The 19,522-nt window shown below is 47.7% G+C and overlaps 1 protein-coding gene across 2 annotated transcripts in view; it reads left to right on the top strand.

Moving 5' to 3' along the window:
* The window catches only part of KCNQ5 (potassium voltage-gated channel subfamily Q member 5), a 630,518-nt gene extending 618,065 nt beyond the window's left edge, over positions 1-12,453 (top strand). For both annotated transcript variants that reach the window (XM_027972759.3, XM_027972758.3), the window contains 3 exons: positions 2,112-2,243; positions 6,068-6,194; positions 8,180-12,453. In XM_027972759.3, coding sequence (XP_027828560.1) covers positions 2,112-2,243; positions 6,068-6,194; positions 8,180-9,088 — 1,168 coding nt within the window. In that variant the 3' untranslated portion in view covers positions 9,089-12,453. The remainder of the gene's footprint in view (positions 1-2,111; positions 2,244-6,067; positions 6,195-8,179) is intronic.
* The last annotated feature ends 7,069 nt before the right edge of the window (positions 12,454-19,522 follow it).

The following is a 19,522-nucleotide window of genomic DNA, read 5'->3' as shown; positions in this document are numbered from 1 at the left end:
GCCAGGCCATCAACAGCCTTATAGGATGTGCTAAGCAGTGTGATGTTTCCCCAGGAGGCCAAGGAAAACCAAGGTGGCTGAGGAAGAGGGTAAGAGCATTAAGAACAAATGATTCAGGAATGATTTGGAAATGCCCTGGCTATCCAGTGGTTACGACTCCCTGCCTCCGCTGCAGTAGGTATGCGTTCAATCTCTGGTCGGAGAACTATCCTGAAAGTCAAGTGGTGCAGGCCAAAAAAAAGGAGGGGGGGAGAAAAAAAAAAAAGAAATGATTCAGCAATGATTAGAATACAGTCATTCTGAAGTCAATAGTAAATTATAGGATCGAGTTTGGGGCTTAATAACCAACAAAACAACTTGGATTCATTGCAATCAGCTGTCATTTAGGATAGGCAATTTTCCACTTAAACCTGCATTTCTTCCCAATCATACCACTTTCCACCAAGGAGCAATACCTTTTGGTTCAGAGAGCTTAGCTGACTGATTCCCAGGCGGCGACCCATGAGTGTGATAACAGGAGTCTATGATCCAATTAATAGTTGAATAAACACCAACCAGTTTCACATATAGCTGCAGTACTCCTGCCTGAAAAATGCCATGGATGGAGCAACCTGCAAGGCTGCAGTCCATGGGGTCGCTGAAGGTCAGACACAGCTGAGCGACCTCACTTTCACTTTTCACTTTCAGGCATTGGAGAAGAAAATGGCAACCAACTCCAGTGTTCTTGCCTGGAGAATCCCAGGGACGGGGGAGCCTGGTGGGCTGCCCTCTATGGGGTCACACAGAGTCAGACACGACTGAAGTGACTTAGCAGCAGCAGCAGCAGTAAGGGTACACAGATGCAATAAAATGCTATGCTTCTCTGCTTTCTCCAGGAATTATATCAAGTTGTTGTAGCTAAGCTAAGTTAGGCAGCTTAGCTATTCATGGCATCATGAAATGTCTTAATAAAATATTGTTTTAAAACATGAGTCCATGTTGGGGGTTAGGCATTGTAATTAAAAAGACTTCTGATTCTGAAAAGTCTAGACATCCAACTTAGGTGATGAGTGTGTTATGTTTGAAACATAAAGAACTTAGGTAGCTAATTGAGCAGTATTCTGCAGGAATAATTTATGAAGCAAATTTTTCATAAATTTCTATACAAATGTACATTTCCCTAGAGAGAATTGAGTTTTGTAGCATATCTGCATCTCCAAAATGCATATACCTATATAAAAGACCATTTTGACAACATTTATATTTTATAGGGTGGTTAACACCACCTTCAGAGAAGGCAATGGCAACCCACTCCAGTACTCTTGCCTGGAAAATCCCATGGACGGAGCAGCCTGGTAGGCTGCAGTCTATGGGGTCGCTAAGAGTCGAACACGACTGAGCGACTTCCCTTTCACTTTTCACTTTCATGCATTGGAGAAGGCAATGGCAACCCACTCCAGCACTCTTGCCTGGAGAATCCCAGGGACGGCAGAGCCTGGTGGGCTGCCGCCTATGGGTTCCCACCAGTGAAGCGACTTAGCAGCTTAGCAGCAACACCACCTTATATCTTGGACCGCTGGCTGGGGTGGAGGGTGTCACATGAGAAGACTAGAATTGCATTTTTAATTAAATTTTAATTCAGGGTTTCAGTGGACTTTAAAAAGGTGCAAGAATTAGTATTAATATTTAGTCTCTTCTGTTGTGGGTTTCCCTGGTGGCTCAGTGGTAAAGAATCTGCCTGTCAGCGCAGGGGACGCTGATTCAGTCTCCCGGTCGGGAAGATCCCCTGGAGGAGGAGATGGTAACCCACTCCAGTAGTCTTGCCTGGAGAACCCCATGGACAGAGGAGCCTGGAGGGCTTCAGTCCATGGGGTCACAAAGAGCTGGGCGTGACTTAGCAACTAAACAACAACTCTTTTGTAGTGTATTTTTCTACTCTCAGGGTGTGCCTCACAGGAGATAGTTCACAGAACCTCAGGCTTTCCTGTTGCATTTCTGCGGATGCAGAAACCTAAAATAACTTCATGCATGACTTTCCTCCTCCAGCATTTCCTCTGTATATTAGTGAGCTGTTTGGGTAACTTCTTTTAGGGAAGTTACAAAGATTAATATGTAATACATCACTCTTACAGAATTATGAAGTTTCATGTTGCAAAACGGAAGTTTAAGGAAACACTGCGCCCATACGATGTAAAAGATGTCATCGAACAATACTCTGCTGGTCACCTGGACATGCTGTGCAGGATTAAAAGCCTGCAGACACGGTGAGCAACTCGAAGGTTACCTGTTCTAAGGGGACAGGCACAGAAACTTTGGAGTCAGCTCTCCAAAGTAGGGAAGATTCTTGAATTCCATGTTTCTGACTTGTTTTTAGTGGACAACCGGACTTCTGTGTTAAAATGTAGATTCTATTTAAATATAAATCAGGCACTAAAAACAACTTTAAGTATGGACTGCGTCTAGTGTCTCACCTATGGAAATGGGGGTGTTGGCGGTGGCCGCAGAGGACTGTTGTGGGACTGCATGAGTTAAAGCAGGGGCCTGAGTGCTTGCGCAACGTTCTAAGTGGCTGCTGATGTCATTTTGTTATTGCCTGAATCCTCTATGTCCTTTAGAAATAAGCTAGTCTTTCTCCTTCTTAAGCCTGACCCACCATCCAGCCTACAAAGACAGACCTCTCCCTCCTCTGCCCCCGCGTGGCGCGCAGAGTCCCCTGCAGGGCGCCATCACGCCCCTCCTGGTGGGATCCTGCACTGAGAGGCCAGGCAGAGAACCTGAGGTTGTGTACTGGCTTCTGTATTGCTTCCGGGGGCACGTCTGTTCCCCTGGCCCTGAACCAAGCCTGGGCCTGTCCCTTCATCCCTGTTCTGCAACAGGCTGGATACACACCATCTTTCCAGTGAGCATCCTCTCCGGCGGCTGAAAGAAATGAGTATGTTCCTCTAAACATGTGCTTGATTGTGTTATCTTGAAGCCAAAATATTTAGTCAGTTCAGTTTGTCTTGCTTCACAACCAGGCCCAAATTACCAGCCTGGTAACTGAACAGTTCTTCAAACACAGGGACCGAGTCTTCAACACGTGTTCATGCACACGGCACACTTAGCACAGTGTGAGGCATATACTAGGCCCTCAGTAAAACACCTGTCGACTTCTAAAACCTTAGTTATGGAAATCGCACATTTTTCACTTACCCATTCATGCACTGGGCACCCTGGACACACAAAGATGAACAGATAAGCCAGTCCTGGTGGAGCTTGCAGTGGAGTAGATTAGACATCATGGTTGCCTGTACTTTTGTGCACACAAAGTAAGCTGGGAAGTGCAGTCAGTATTCCTGATAATTCAGCTCTAAAATACACAAAAGGGAAGAAATTAATTCCAATGTAGACTGATTAAGTCTCCTTGGGAATTGTTTTAACTCACCTGTGATCTTCTTACAACCTCTCACCAAGTGGCCAAGGTCTTCCAAGTCTTTTCTAGGACTCCCAATGGGTTTTTGTTTGTTTGCTTGCTCGTTTTGTTCTAATTTTTTTTTAAATTTTTTTTAACTTTTTATTTTATGTTGGAATATAAACAGTTAACAATGCTGTGATAGTTTCAAGTGGACAGCAGAGGAACTCAGCCATACGTATACATCTATCCATTCCCCCCAAAACTGCCCTTCCATCCAGGCTGTTTTTATTTTTTTCTCCTTACCTTTTAACGTTTTGTTTTAACTTTTGTTTTTTTTTAATTACAAATGTGATTTGTTTTATTTTTCTTCATAGGGATAGGGTCACTAGTTAAAATACACTGTAAAATCTGCACTTTAAATTTCATTTCATATTGCAATTGTGGAAATAGTTTATATAAATAGTATCCATTAATCATTTAAAACAAAAGTTCAATGTAAATTAAGATCCAGTTATTTCCATGATTATTTATGGTTTTCTGGTATTTCTGGTAAAGTTTTATTTTTCTGAGGGTGAAGGAATGTTTTTGAATGTGAAATATCTTTAAACTTAAAATTGATACCTTCCATAAATCAGCTGACCAGGAGAGAGTGCCAAAGCATTACAAACAACAGTTTTTCCACTTAACATATGTTTGCTCAATGTTTTTTATTGTTTGTTTTTATTGAAATATATTTGATTTACCATGTTGTATTAGTACCAGGTGTGCAGCCAAGTGATTCACTTATACAGCATATATATCTACGTTTTTCAGACTCTTTTCCTTTGTCTGTGTGTGCTAAGTCGTTTCAGTCATATCCAACTCTTTATGACCTTATGGACCATAGCCAACCACGCTCCTCTGTCCATGGGACTCTCCAGGCAAGAATACTAGAGTGGGTTGCCATGCCCTCCTCCAGGGGATCTTCCTGACCCAGGGGATCAAGCCCATATCTCTTACATCTCCTGTGCTGATAGGCAGGTTCTTTACCACTGGCGCCACCTTGGAAGCCTCTTTTGCCTTATAGGTTGTTACAAAATCTTGAGTATAGTTGCCTCCCAATGTTTTTATAAAGTTCAACCACTACAGAATTTGCAGAGCTAATCTTGAGTTTCTCACTTATGTGGTGTATATATACCCTTCAACTAGAATCCCCAAGATGGAGACGATAGCTTTCTCATCCCCACATATCAGATATATAATAAATGTTCACTTAAATGACTTGTTCTACTCAGTTCAGTTCAGTCGCTCAGTTGTGTCAGACTTTGCAACCCCATGAACCGCAGCACTCCAGGCCTCCCTGTCCATCACCAACTCCTGGAGTCTACCCAAACCCATGTCCATCGAGTCTGTGATACCATCCAAACACCTCATCCTTTGTCATCCCCTTCTCTTCCTGCCCTCAATCTTTCCCAGCATCAGGGTTTTTTCCAATGAGTCAGTTCTTTGCATGAGACGACCAAAGTATTGGAGCTTCAGCTTTAGCATTAGTTCTTCCAGTGAATATTCAGGACTGATTTCCTTTAGGATGGACTGGTTTGATATCCTTACAGTCCAAGGAACTCTCAAGAGTCTTCTCCAACACCACAGTTCAAGAGCATCAATTCTTCAGCACTCAGCTTTCTTTGTAGTCCAACTTTCACATCCATACATGACTACTGGAAAAACCATAGCTTTGACTAGATGGACCTTTGTTGGCAAAGTAATGTCTCTGCTTTTTAATAAGTTATCTAGGTTGGTCATAGCTTTTCTTCTAAGAAGCAAGCGTCTTTTAATTTCATGGCTGCAGTTACCATCTGCAGTGATTATGGAGTCCCAAAAAATAAAGTCTCTCACTGTTTCCATTGTTTCCCCATCTATTTGCCATGAAGTGTGGGGACTGTATGCATGATCCTAGTTTTTTGAATGTTGAGTTTTAAGCCAACTTTTTCACTCTCCTCTTTCACTTTCATCAAGAGGCTCTTTAGTTCTTTGCTTTCTGCCATAAGGGTGGTGTCATCTGCATATCTGAGGTTATTGATATTTCTCCCAGCAATTCCAGCTTGTGCTTCATCCAGCCCAGCATTTCACATGATGTACTCTGCATCTAAGTTAAATAAGCAGGGTGACAATACACAGCCTTGATGTACTCCTTCCCCAATTTGAAACCAGTCAGTTGTTTCATGTCTGATTCTGTTACTTCTTGACCTGCATACAGATTTCTCAGGAAGCAGGTAAGGTGGTCTGGTATTCCCATCTCTGGAAGAATTTTCCACAGTTTGTTATGATCCACACAGTAAAAGGCTTTGGCATAGTCAATAAAGCTAAATGTTCTGTTCTACTAACATGAAATAATTATGATTTTGTCATATTTTAAGTGACTGAATTCAGGAAATGCCTGATCAGAGGTGGAAACAGACAAATTACTTTGTAGTTTAGGACAGGTTTGCCTCCAGAAGCTCAGTCATAATAGATTTCATCACGGCCTAAAATAATGAGAAAATTAACCTTGTGTAATTTCCATGTGAAGAAAATAACTATCTCAACTGGAAGAAGTTCATTTTATTTCTTCTTATGTAGATCAGAGATAATTGTATTTTTCTTTCCAAAACACTTCCTCTGGTTTGGGGCAGCCTCCACCTTTCACACTCATAACCGGATCTTTCTTTCTGATAGTGTGGATCAAATTCTTGGAAAAGGACAAATCACGTCAGACAAGAAGAGCAGAGAGAAAATAACGGCAGAACACGAGGCCACGGACGACCTCAGTATGCTCGGCCGGGTGGTCAAAGTTGAAAAACAGGTACAACTCAACTAAACTGCCTAAGGTCTTAGGCAGATTTTTTTCCAGTTTACTGCAATAAAATTGACGTATATCCCTGTATAACTTTAAAGCATATAACACAACGGTCTGACCTACATGAACTGTGAGTGATGACCACAATAAGCTTAGTCAGCATGCATCATCTCACAGAGACACAACAGAAAGAAAAGCAAAGAAAACAAATTGTTTTCCTTGTGACGAGAACTCTTAGAATCTGCTCTCTTAACACCTTTCCTGTGAGCCACACAGCAGTATTAGCTGTAGTTATCACTTTGTGAATCACAGCCCAGCACTTGTTTTTCCATAACTAGAACCTTGAGCCCCCTGACCACCCTCCTCTGATTTCCCTCCCTCCACCCCCTGCCTCTTGCAACTGCAAGCCTGATCTTTTTTCCCATGTGTTTGGGGATTTTGTGTGTGTGTGTGTGTGTGTGTGTGTGTGTGTGTGTGTGTTTTGTTTTAGGTATATTAACTGGGATCATCCAGTATTCACCTTTCTCTGTGTGATTTATTTGACATAGCATAATGCCCTCAAGGTGCATCCATATTGCTGCTAATGGCAGGATTTCCTCATGTTTTTTTTTTAATGGCTGAATAATATTCTATTGTATATACATGTACACCGCAACTTATTTATCCATTGATCTGCCATAGACACTTGTTTCCATGTTCTGGCTGTTCTAAGTGGTGCCTGTATGAACACAGGGTGCAGATATCTTTTTGAGTTAATTTCCTGTTTCCTCTGGGTATGTGCCCAGGAATGGAATTGCTGGATCATGTGGTGGCTCTATTCTTAATTTTTTAAGGGATCTCCATATTGTTCTCCATAGTGGTTGCACCAGTTTACCCTCCCACCAACACTGAGGCAGGGCCCCTTCTCTTCACATCCTCTCCAGCATTGTTGTCTCTTGTATTTTGGATGACAGCCATTCTAATAGGAGTGAAGTAGCCAGAATATTTTTTAATCAAAATTGGTTATAAGCAATTGGGTGTATTTTAGTGACTGATTTTAAAAGGAATAAAATCAAGAAAGAGCAAATAAACTTTCTTCATGCATAGACCATGTTCTCCAAAACACTTGAATTTCCGCAGAAGGAATAGAAAATTTCCTCTCATCTATTAATACTTGAACTTTAAACAACTATGGGTTTTAACAGTAGAATAATAAAATCTACTTTTTAAATTTGTGTTTTGGTTATTTTCATTGTCTCTCTCTTGGGTCATTCTTAAACACAAACAAACCATACATTATAACTGTGGTGACGCACTGAATATTTGTTGACCCTGAGAGTGAGTATCTTCTCATACAAAGACAATTTTTTAAAGTCAAAATGCTCCTCTGATTTAATTATAAACATGCCAAGCATTTGATACCTATATTTTAAAATTTAGAATTGCCTAGATTGATCTAGGGTTGGGAGGGAGGGGATTGTATTGTGGGGTTTTTTTGTTGTTGGTTTTTGTTTTTGGTTTTTTTTGCCGAGTGGAGGTGGGTGGATCTTACCTCCCAGACCAGAGATCCAGCCTGTGCCCCCTGCAGTGGAAGCACAGAGCCCTAACCACTGGGCCCCTAAGGGGAGCCCCCGTATCTAGGTCTTCGTTTCTTACAGAATTAGCTCCCTGCTGCACAGTAGAGTACGGGAATGTCCTCATGGAAGAGGCTGAGGAAGGGTAACCTGATGGGCAGGGGAATCTGGAAGTTTCCTTTCTAAAGGGGCTTATACGGTCTTTGAAAACATCACGTTTAAAGAATGGGGAGGAGAAGGGTGCCGGTGGAGACAGGCAAAGGCCAGAGCATCCACCCCCAAGACCTCCCTTCCCACCCCCGCGGCTGGACCGCGCGTCCCAAGCGGGTCCTGAGTCAAGGCCGCGAAATGCCGGACACTCGGGACCTGCCGAGTGGTTGCAGCCTAACTTCAGTCCTTAAACTCTTGTGAACAGGTGCACGTTTTCCCCTCTTTCAGGTCCAGTCCATCGAGGCCAAGCTGGACTGCCTGCTGGACATCTACCAGCAGGTGCTGCGGAAAGGCTCAGCTCCGACCCTCGCGCTGGCCCCCTTCCCAAGCCCGCCCTTCGAATGTGAACAGACGTCGGACTACCAGAGCCCGGGCGACGGCCGGGACCTGTCGGGCCCGGCGCCGGGCGGCGGCCTCCCGCGCTCGGCCAGCGCGGGCCTGGCGCGGGGCCTGCAGCTCATCCTGGCGCCCGGCGAACTGGGCGCCCAGGCGCTCTACGCGTTCAGCCCCGCGCCGACGCCGGCGCCCGGGAGCCCGGGAGACGGCCCGGCGGCCCCGCGCGGCCTGGCGCCCCCGGCGGCGGTGGGCGCGGCCCGGCCGGCGGCCCCCGCCACCCTGCAGATCCCGGCCGCGCTGCCGGTGCTCGGGCCGCTGCCCCACGGCCCCGCCGGAGTCCCGGAGGCGCTCCCGGAGCTCAGCGCCCGCCTGGCCGCCGCCAAGGACCGCCTCCCGGCCAAGGAGCGCTCCCTGCGCCAGAGCCTGGACCTGGGCGGGGCGGCCCTGCTGTCGGTCCGGCCCGCGGTGCCCCAGGACCCGGGCCGCTCGGTGTCGGCGCAGAACCTGGCCCGGTCCACCGAGGACCTGGACGTGCAGCTGTCGGGGAGCGAGTCCAGCGGCTCCAGGGGCAGCCAAGAGTTTTACCCCAAGTGGCGGGAATCCAAGTTGTTTATCAGTGATGAAGAGGCAGCGGGTCCGGAGGACACTGGGACAGACGCCTTGGACGCGGTGCCGCCGGCCCGGGAGCCCGCCCCGGCGCCGGACTCTCTCAGGACTGGACGGTCGCGATCATCTCAGAGCTCCTGTCCCGCGGCGGGGGGCGCCGACGCCCTGGGCCGGCCACACGTGAGGCTGAAATGAGGCCTCCGATTGCCCCCCACCCCCGGGCCCGGCCCCCCCTTAGCCATACACATCGCTGCATGAACTCTCTGGAAAGCCCTTCTCAAAGGTTGAACCCACAAAAATCAGGAAGTACATGAAAGGCAGTTCCTAAGCCTGTTATCTTTCAATTGCATGAAAATGCATGTTTAGGGGATGCTGAACTTCAGGGTACGACATTGCCCCTCACTCAGTAAGGTACCTTGAGTTAAGAATCCCGAGACACCGACCCTGCTCATGCTGCAGGGGTGGTTGTGAAACGTCAAAGTCAGCTCCGTTAGAAGATCGAACTCTGTGTCTTGAAAGGATGGCTGTTGACGCCTTCAAATGTCAGGCATTTCTGCTGGTGATAAAACGCAGCATTCGTTTTCAAAATGTGGCCATAATGTACAGGTGACACAGTGACCGTCATCAACAGCTGCTAACAAGTTGCCCGTAACACAGAATCGGGGTATCAGACACGGCTGCCTGTTCAAGGTGTCGATGCCAACCTGTCCTACCCAGCCATTTTATCACTAAAGTAATTTGAATGTCGAGTTGTGTGCTTTTGGTGACTTAACGCTGTGGCCAGCAATTTTGCACATCATTTTCATGGTTTTTTTTTTGTTTGTTTGTTTGTTTATGACAAGAATGTTCTTCAGTTAGAAAATGTGCAAATAATGAACTTCAGGGCCAGTGGGGTGAATAGGCTGACTCTTTGACACCTTTGACTTCATGGAAACAAATTCCCTGACGGCTCTATCAGCTGCTACGCAAAACAACTGAGTCCCAAGGAGTGGATGGCACACGGGGGTGGGCTGAGCCCTGTGCAGTGGCCCTGCCCAGGCCTGCAAGCTGCCAAGAGAAGGCCTGTGAGGGGCTCTTCCTACGAGGCTGAAAGCCAGGCAGGCTCTCGGGGAGGAGACATGAGACAGAGATGGAAATGGCTCAGAAAGAATCCTAACACCAGGAAATCAGTGATGCTCAAGAAAATGACCTCCTCCTCCAGGGTGATGAGAGGGAGGGAAACAAACCAAAAGAAAAGAACTTGATTTTTTTAAAAAACAAATATTGTTAGGGAATTCAACTACCTAAACACCCCTTATTCTTATATATAAGCAGAGAGTTTTGCAAGGTATTTATTTTTTAATATGCCCTGAATGTGTTTTGCTATCATGTCATACATTTTGCATATGAAAGGCTAAAACTAAACCTCCTTTACTTTTTATACTGTAGTGGACATTTTCTATTCTCTCCAAGAATGTTGCCCGCCCCCGCTCTGAAAAATGGTTGATTCAGTTTCCTGGTACAAGCTCATATAGTCAGAAGCCAGGTAACCCTGGCAGGGTCTGCAGATTAAAACACTGAATAATACAGCATGGTGGCCAAAAAGACCAAGGGAAACAAATTAAGAAATATCTCTACCAGAAAGCAAGCCAAGCTGACCACTTGTTAGCAACCCCAGACCGTCAGAATTTCAGCTAAGGTAACAGCACCACCCAAGGGCCAGGGGAAGTGAGAAAGCAGGTGGATTAAACTCCAGCCACAGGAAAACTTAAAAAGAGTTTTCTCCTTGCCTGATATTGCTGCCTCCAGGATAACTTTTCCAGCAGCCAGGGGATGGATCAGGGCCGTCAACAGCCACCCAAAGGCAAGACAAGGCCCTGACACCCGCCGAGTCCCTCCCACACTCTCTTCCCCAACTTGCTTTCTCCACCCCAGACCCCCTGTTTTTCTCCTCCACAGGCTGTGGGCTTCCTGCTTCTCTTCACCAGCCTCCCTCCCCCAAGTAAGCAACTTCTCCACTCCACCTCCAATACACATCTCAACCCTTGTCCTTTCTTGATAAGCACTGAAATTTGGAAGGATTCCTCCTCTCATTCCACCTGGATCCTCGCACACGCTCCTGGCATGCAACCTTCAGGTTCCACTTGGCTGCCGGAGACTTGCAGAAGAGAGCGCATCCAGTTTACACTCTGGTTTGAAAGACGTTCTCAAACTCTTTAAGCCACTTCTTTTATTTCAAAACATAAAATTTTTGTCAAATTATTAAATGCAGCATTTCATCTAGCCATGTCTCCAAATTTGTGATCCATCTTCCCAAGGAGGTTTACATGAGAACACAGACACACACACACACATACACACACACACACACACACACACACACACACACACATACACCCTCACCATGCCAGCAGGCCATCTCCAGGTATCACTTGAAGAAGAGGACGGAACTTTCAGGTAGCACTGAGTCTCAGACACGCTCTGTCCGGGTCAAACCCCACTGGCAGCAGGAACTCTGAATGTACTGAGGACCCCGCCTTAGGCCCCGTTAGGCCTCAGACACAGCCCAGTCCATCTGGCATCGCTGAAGATGGAATATTCAGAAACAAACCCAAACCCATTACCAACGGTTCATCACAGCCCGATGTGGTAAACCATGCTGGGAGAAGCATTCACACACCCAAGCCATGACCATTTTGTGTCTGTCTTACTCCAGCACAAAACTTCTTGGATGTCGAAAGCCTGTTATATTGTGTGAAGCTGTAGGGCTGTGTCTGCTGTGTTCCTGTTGGGGGAGCTGAGAGGGGTCTCTCCCTTACACTTAGCAAAGCCCCTTCCGTCAGCCCCAGACAGTGTCTCGAAGCACAATTAGCTGAGTGCTGATTGACCACTGGCTTTCTCAGGCCTCGGCCATCTGCCACCTCCGGTACGTAGGGTTGAGCAAGCTAGCCCTTCATGGCAAACATCCCTTCTACGAGGTTCACTAAAAAGATTTTGCTCCATCTGATCTAAATGTTTGCATTTTGTTCAACTAAATTAACATCTGTAGATAGCAAGTTTTGTTTAAAGTAAAAGACACTCGATTGAGTTTTTCAGTCTTTCTCTCTTGTTCTAAGGTGCCTTTCTCACCTCCCCTTGACTCAGTGATTCTGAAAGTTCTTAATTTGCCAGAAAACAAGTCTCACAGAGAGGAGGAAATCAGGCACAATGTGACTCATTCTCATGCCTGTGTGCAAAGCAAAACCATAAGAAATGATGAAACTGAGCAACTAAATGAATAGGTCACTTCATCCAGATTGAGAAAATACAATAAATGTTACCTTATCTCCCCAGAAGCTGATATTTTTTGCCTTAAAATGACATGGTTGTGTTTTTGTAAGAGAAACTTAATTTAATTATGTACATTTAAGTGAGCAGTTCTGGAAGTCACATATGACAATGCAGATGTCTTGTTTCCTGAAAACAAATAAATCAGGAATATCATATCCATTTCAAGCTACCATTCAAATGTAATTTCCTTTGCTCTCTTTTACCAGGATTATTTGTTTTAAAGTAAAACATTAAAAAGATATCTATAAACAGCTAGTGTGACTACTTTCATCTGGTACCAACTGGTTGGTTCTGAACTGACTAGGTCCCAGTAGGTCAAGCAGATTTGGAGTTGAAATTAACAATTATCTTCTTGCAAAATTCATGCTTCCAATGCAGGCGGCACAGTTTCGATCTCTGGTCAGGGAACTAAGATTCTCCATGCCTCATGGTGCAGCCGAAAAAAAAAATTATCTTTTCTCAATGTCGATGAAGAAATCATTGATACTCTGGGATGGGAAAGATTTGCAAATGTTGTTGAGGGTATCATAAGAAAAATTAATTTGATATCATACTGAATATTTATTTTTGTATATTTTTATACATTTTTATTTGATATATCAAAGCAGATGCCAGCGTATGTGAGCCCTATGTTAACTATAATAAAAGGGTTTGCTAAATAAGTGATAAGAAGTGGGAACCAGCACGTGCCCAAATGCTGGAGCCCCAGCTGCTCAGAATGGCCATTAACACCTATCCAGTGCTCCCCATTGAGGAGGTGGAAAAGTGTTAGTCACTCAGTCGTGTCCAACTCTTTGCAAACCCACAGACTGTAGCCCGCCAGGCTTCTCTGTCCATGGAATTCTCCAGGTGAGGATACTGAAGTGGGTAGGTGGCCATTCCCTTCTCCAGGGATCTTCCTGACCCAGAGATCGAACCTGGGTCTCCTGCATTGCAGGCAGAGCCTTTACCGTCTGAGCCGCCAGGGGAGCTGAGAAGATGGGGGTCGAGGGGTGCACTCCCGAAAGGGGTCTTACCCTTCTGCCCCCCCCCCAAAAAAAGAACCCCCTGTTCCCCTGGCAGTTTTGCACTGTGTCCATGGTGAATTCCAGTGCAATCATTTGATTTGAAAAGCGGCTCAGAATGGTGGGGGCTTCCTTCATGGCTCAAATGGTAAAGAATCAGCCTGCAGTGCGAGAGACCTAGGTTCGGGTTCGATCCCCGGGTGGGGAAGATCCCCTGGAGAAGGAAACGGCAACTCATTCCGGTATTCTTGCCTGGATAATTCCATGGACAGAGGAGCCTGGCAGGCTAGAGTTCATGGGGTCACAGACAGTCGGACGCAACTCAGAGACTGACACTTTCACTTTTCAAAATGTTGGAACTCTGGATCACAAAGCCAGGAAGCCCTAAGAAAGATGCTTTAGATGGAGGGAGGTGAGGGAACGGGTGTCACCTGAGGGGCCTCCCCTCCGCCGCAGCTCCGACGGGCTCAGGCAGGTCCCTGCCTATTCCGTCACCTTTGGGAGGTGACACTTACTAGTGAAACTAACAAGTAAACACGGAATGTGCTTGCTTGACCAACTCAAAAATGTGAACAGCTTCCACACACCTTCACACCTATGTTAAAGCATCTCTCACCCCAGCTTAAAAGCAAAATATACATACAATTACCCTACCCTCATCACTTGTACAAGTAGGTTCCCAGACCTTGAAGTGGTTACTTTCATCATCCTGGTTTCAACCACTTAAATTGCTTCTTTAATTAAAAAAAAATTTTAATTAATTAAAATAAGACTTTACCCTCTGGTTTACCTAACTCCAAGTTACTGACGTTTTCACTACATTTCAAAGCAAACTTTAGGTGCATGCACTGCTCTGGAAGTCAAATAAATAAATAAATAGAAAACTCAAAGGCACACTGGTGTGGCATATATCTTTGCCTGTTTCCACCGCTCGCTTCATTCCTATCACGGTTTTGTTGCCTAGTTCAAGTCCAGTGTGCTCTGGGGTAGGTAAGCCTTGGGGTCCAGGGTTCCCACCCACGGTCACCTACTTCCTTCACTTCTCGCCTACTAGCTTTTTCCTTTTTTAGAGATATTCATCTCTGTCCATCACTTGCTGCTTCTTTCCTCTCGTTTGCCTTCCTGAGTGTGACTGCCTTCCTGCCCTGCCAACCCCTGCCCACTTCATGACCTCAAGAAATAGGTGTTCACACCTTTGCCTGGTGCAGCCCCTAAGTGCGTGGTGACAACCTCACATCAAATGCAGCCCAGGTCAACAGATGCTCTGGAGCACCAGAATGTCCTCACCGAATCCCTTGGGCCACGATCCAGCACCACCCCACTTTTCAGGACTTGGGGTGGGGAGGCCTCTGCCATTCCAGGATGGAAACTCGTGCCCAGTGAAGACTAGCTCTCTTGCTCTGGATCCCAATCCCCTCTTTCTTCACATCTGAGGCACCTCCCTCTCAGTTTTTTTCCCCTGTAAACAGAAAGGAGCCTCTCCCGAGACCAGCAAAGTCAAGACTTCACCTTCCTCTTTATCTCCACATCTCACCTTCACTTTAGAACCAACAATCAATAAATTGTAGAAGGTAATTCCATTTCCCCAGCATCTGTCCCCCAGCCAGCAGGACAGTCAAGCCACGTCTGTCCAGCCCTCAGACAGCCAGCTCTGCCCTGGTCAGCATGACTGCTTAGAAGCACTTCCCTCTTGGTTTTCTTGGGCGATCAGCTATGCAAACACTCTTCCTTCCTCTTAAAACTGCTCCCAAGTTTGTCTCTGATCCAGTGGGTCAATCAGACTGAGTCACTGGCCCAATCTCCTTGTTCTCTTTGCTCCATGGTCGGGGTTCCCAGATCCCATCACCAGCCTCTCTCTTCTCTGCCCCCGACTCCCTCCCCAGGTGGTCCCGTTTGTGACCTCTGCTCTTAACGCAGGGACCCCTCCCAACCATGGATCTCCTGCCCTGAACATCAGCTCCAAGTGTCTCACTTGGGCCCAGAGTCACCTGCAATGCCCCAGACGAACTTCTTGAGGGGGGAAGGGCATCTCAAAATATTCCACAGGTCCTCCCACCAGACCCTGCAGGCTGAGGTGCTCGAGAACCCTGAATGGATGAGAATGTCCTGGTTTGTTTTCAGGCGCTTCCAACCCCCATCTCAGAGGCCTTCCTCTCAAGAAGGGTGTAACCCTCATGCTTCACTCACCACGTGTCACAGATTTGGTCTGTCACTTCTCCCAAAGTTCTCTGGGCTTTTCCAAAGGAGAATCAAGAAGAAATTAATGGATGCCAGGTAGTGAGTAATCATGTTTCTGCAGAACCGGGAGCAGCAGCCCCTCTCTTGTCCCCTCCCTCAGGCCTCAGCATCCCTCCCCTCCGTCCCTCCCGCCTTCCCCAACACGTGGGCTCAGATCCTATAGGTGGTACCCAGACCTAGGCTTGGCCCTTTCACCAGGAGGCCCAACTGCTCACATGTCCCTGTGAGTTCCAAGGAGAAAAAAGGGTTTCATCTCCCTTCCCCAGCCCCTGAACCCCATAAAAACCACATTCCTGATCTCCACTTCTCTTTATATCCTACCAATGCCAAGCACATAGTCAGAACTGGCCTCCAGTCTTGGGATTCCAGACTTTAAAAAGCAACTCATGTACACACAACTGTAAACAAAATTTAAAAAAAAAACACAAAGACATACTGTGTAGCAGAGGGAACTCTATTCAATACGCTATAATAACCTACTGTGAAAAACAGTCTATATATATATACTTCATACATTATAAATGGAGTCACATTGCCATACACTTGCAAACTAACATAACATTGCAAATTAAGAAAACACCAAATTTTTAAAAAAAAGTTTAAAAACCTAGCAACTCATGGTTCGTGACTGCCCAGTGTACCAACAAATGCTTCAGAGGTGTAACATAATTTAACCCTCACCACCCGACCACAGGCAACCTATCAGGATGAATTTGGCTGCAGGTTCGAGAAAACCCGAGGACATCCTATTATCCACCATAACTGAAGGTCAGAGGTGAGTAGCTCCACGCAGAATACAATTTGCTCTGTGACATCACTAAGGTTCCCATCCTGCCTGCTGACTCCTGGTCAGGATGAAAGCACCGGTGGTTCTTCTCACCGTCCACAAGGTGGCAGCACACAGCACCCGGATCACGTCTAAGGGGGAGGGCACCCATTGGGATATATAAACCCTTGGCTGACGGCTGGTTAGACTAGCCCACCATTCTCATTCCTGAACATGACAGCAGTCGCATATCTGCCATCATTGGTATAAACCACTCAAAACTCACTCTTTGGAGTTCTGTCACAGTCCAAACGGGTGGTCAAGATACAAATGTGGATTTGGCATCTTAGAAAGTTCTAGAACGGAAACTTAGGAAACCCTGCTAGGCAACTTATTCATCCCTTGAGGGACCTCGGGTTCTTTTGCTCCGAGAAACAGCCCTTCAGCCTCACTGCCAACGGCTGGGCATCGGGAACAGCGCCTGATCACCCACCTCCCGGGCTGCTGGGGTGGACCACCGTCTGCCTCTGTCTGCACTGCCGCCTCTCTCCCCTCCTGTGTCTACCTGACAGGGTCCTTCCAGAAAAGGACCTTCTTTAGAAGGACGCGTTTTCATCCTTCCCCCACCCCACCCCCCAGACCAACCCGGGGAGCAGTTTCCTCTCCTTCTCCTTTTCCCTCCCCTGGGCCGCAAGCCCGGAGACCTCCGCCTTCCGGACAGACTCGCCCGGAGGCCCTCCTGCGCCAAACCCGTTCACCCCCAGGGAGCGCACCCCAGAGGCCTGGCACGTGGGGCCACTCGTTTCCCTGGATCTATGCTGGCGGACTGCACCTCTCTCACACACCCGAGCCTCCGTGCATCTCCAAAATGTGCCGAGAAGGCCTCCGAGGGCCAAAGATGAACCACAGACTCCACCTCGGGTCCTGCCTGTCGGGTCTTTCCTCAGACGCCTCCTTGCCTCTCGACTGCCCAGCAGAGGTCAAGGCCCTTTGACGCACAGAATGAACGCTGAAGGGGTCTGCAACCAAACGTTCGGTAACAGCAGGCCTGGGAGGGCCTAAGGGGGATGGAGCCTCCTCCCCGGTGGGACGGGAACAGGCCCCGCGCGTCCAGCAGGACGGCCGGGTGCTGCGGCCAGGTTGCGGGTGGTCAGCGGCTGGCTCCCCGGACCAGCTGCAGCAGCTCGAGGCCTGCGGGGAGAGCGCGGGGCGAGACCGGACCCCCCCGGCCGGCGGGACCCCGAGGGGACCTTGAGGGTGTCACCGGCCCGGGGCTTCCGCCCCTCCCTGGCCGCATCTCCTGGGCTTTTCCATCCCTCCCCGATGGCACCCCCTCCCCCGGAGCTTGGGGAGGCAGAGAGAAGGGGGGCACCCGGACACCCAGCAATGCAGGCGACCCTCGAGAAACCCGAGTTCCCCGAGGTCACCCACCTCGGCCCCGGCTTTCAGGGTCCCGGCTGCCGACGCTCCAGACCATGAGGAACAGCCACTGCCGCGACTCCCCGAAGCCACGAGGAGGACGCGCGTCAGGCCCGTGGCTGCGAAACCCCTTTCCCGCTGAATGCAGGTCTGGCTGTGCGCCCCGAGGAGGAGCAGGTCAGCGTCCAGGTGGCCTGGAGGAGGGGGCGTGAGGACCACAGCGAAAAGGGAGGAGGGGCAGGGGAATGAGCTGCGGGAGGGCCCTGGGATATATTGGGGGCGGGGAGGGGAAAGACGAGGAAAGGGCAGGGCAGGGACCCCTCTCCCCAGATGAGCTCTTCCTGGTCCCCTTCGGTGTAAAATTACAAAGGGAAGGTAAAGCGCTCCAGCACAGTCCACCACTGCGGCTTGAGCTCCGTGTGCTACTCTCCCCGCTGGCTCTGAAGCGGGAAATCCAGGAACTTATCCTAGCATGGCTCAGAGGAATCAGGAAAAACCCAGGGAGGCACTAAACATTGTCACTGAACAACCCACCCTACAGAGGGGTGGGCCTCACCCACAGCTCCTCTCAAGGAAACCCTTCCCAACTCCTGTGCTCTTCCCAGACCCTTCACCCTAATTGAATTATCTGATCTGTGTTTACCTCTCTGATGCCCAGGAGTTCAACAGTATCTTCATTCTAATCTGAAGGATCTTGGAGCAGATATGCTGGTGTGAACCAGGGCAGGGTTGAGGGGTAGAAGGTGCTGAAGCAGAAGTTTCCAAGTGGCCTTCCTGGTTGTGGACAGGCACTGTGTTAGACTGTTTGCTGTGTCAAACTGCCATGGACTAGGAGCTCATAAACAGCAAGCATGTCTTTTTCACATTCCTGGAGGCTAGGGAACCCAAGATCAAGGCATCAACAGATTTGGGGTCTGGTGAGATCTCCCTTTTCATACTGATCTCTGTTTATTTCCACGGCAAAATCATTCACTGTCACAGTAATCCAAGTCTATGCCGCAACCAGTAATGCTGAAGAAGTTGAAGTTGAATGGTTCTATGAAGACCTACAAGACGTTCTAGAACTAACACCCAAAAATAAAGATGTCCTTTTCATTATAGGGAACTGGAATGCAAAAGTAGGAAGTCAAGAGTGACAGGCAAATTTGGCCTTGGAATACAAGGGCCAAAGCTAATAGAGTTTTGCCAAGAGAACGCACTGGTCATAGCAAACACCCTCTCCCTACAACACAAGAGACGACTCTACACATGAACATCACCAGGTGGTCAATACTGAAATCAGATTGATTATATTCTTTGTAGCCAAAGATGGAGAAGCTCTATACAGTCAGCAAAAACAAGACTGGAAGCTAACTGTGGCTCAGATCATGGACTCCTTATTGACATACTCAGACTTAAATTGAAGAAAGTGGGGAAAACCACTAGATCATTCAGGTATGACCTAAATCAAATCCCTTACAATTATACAGTTCAGTTCAGTTCTGTTCAGTTGCTCAGTCATGTCCGACTCTTTGCGACCCCATGAATTGCAGCACATCAGGCCTCCTTGTCCATCACCAACTCCCAGAGTTTACCCAAACTCATGTCTGTCGAGTCTGTGATGCCATCCAGCCATCTCATCCTCTGTCGTCCCCTTCTCCTCCTGCCCCCAATCCCTCCCAGCATCAGAGTTTTTTCCAATGAGTCAACACTTCACATGAGGTGGCCAAAGTCCTGGAGCTTCAGCTTTAGCATCAGTCCTTCCAAAGAAATCCCAGGGTTGATCTCCTTCAGAATGGACTGGTTGGATCTCCTTGCAGTCCAAGGGACTCTTAAGAGTCTTCTCACACATCACAGTTCAAAAGCATCAATTCTTCGGCGCTCAGCCTTCTTCACAGTCCAATTCTCACATCC

Source organism: Ovis aries, chromosome 9 (assembly GCF_016772045.2).
Source record: "Ovis aries strain OAR_USU_Benz2616 breed Rambouillet chromosome 9, ARS-UI_Ramb_v3.0, whole genome shotgun sequence".
Classification (NCBI taxonomy): domain Eukaryota; kingdom Metazoa; phylum Chordata; class Mammalia; order Artiodactyla; family Bovidae; genus Ovis; species Ovis aries.
This window is presented reverse-complemented; position numbering and strand designations above follow the sequence as displayed.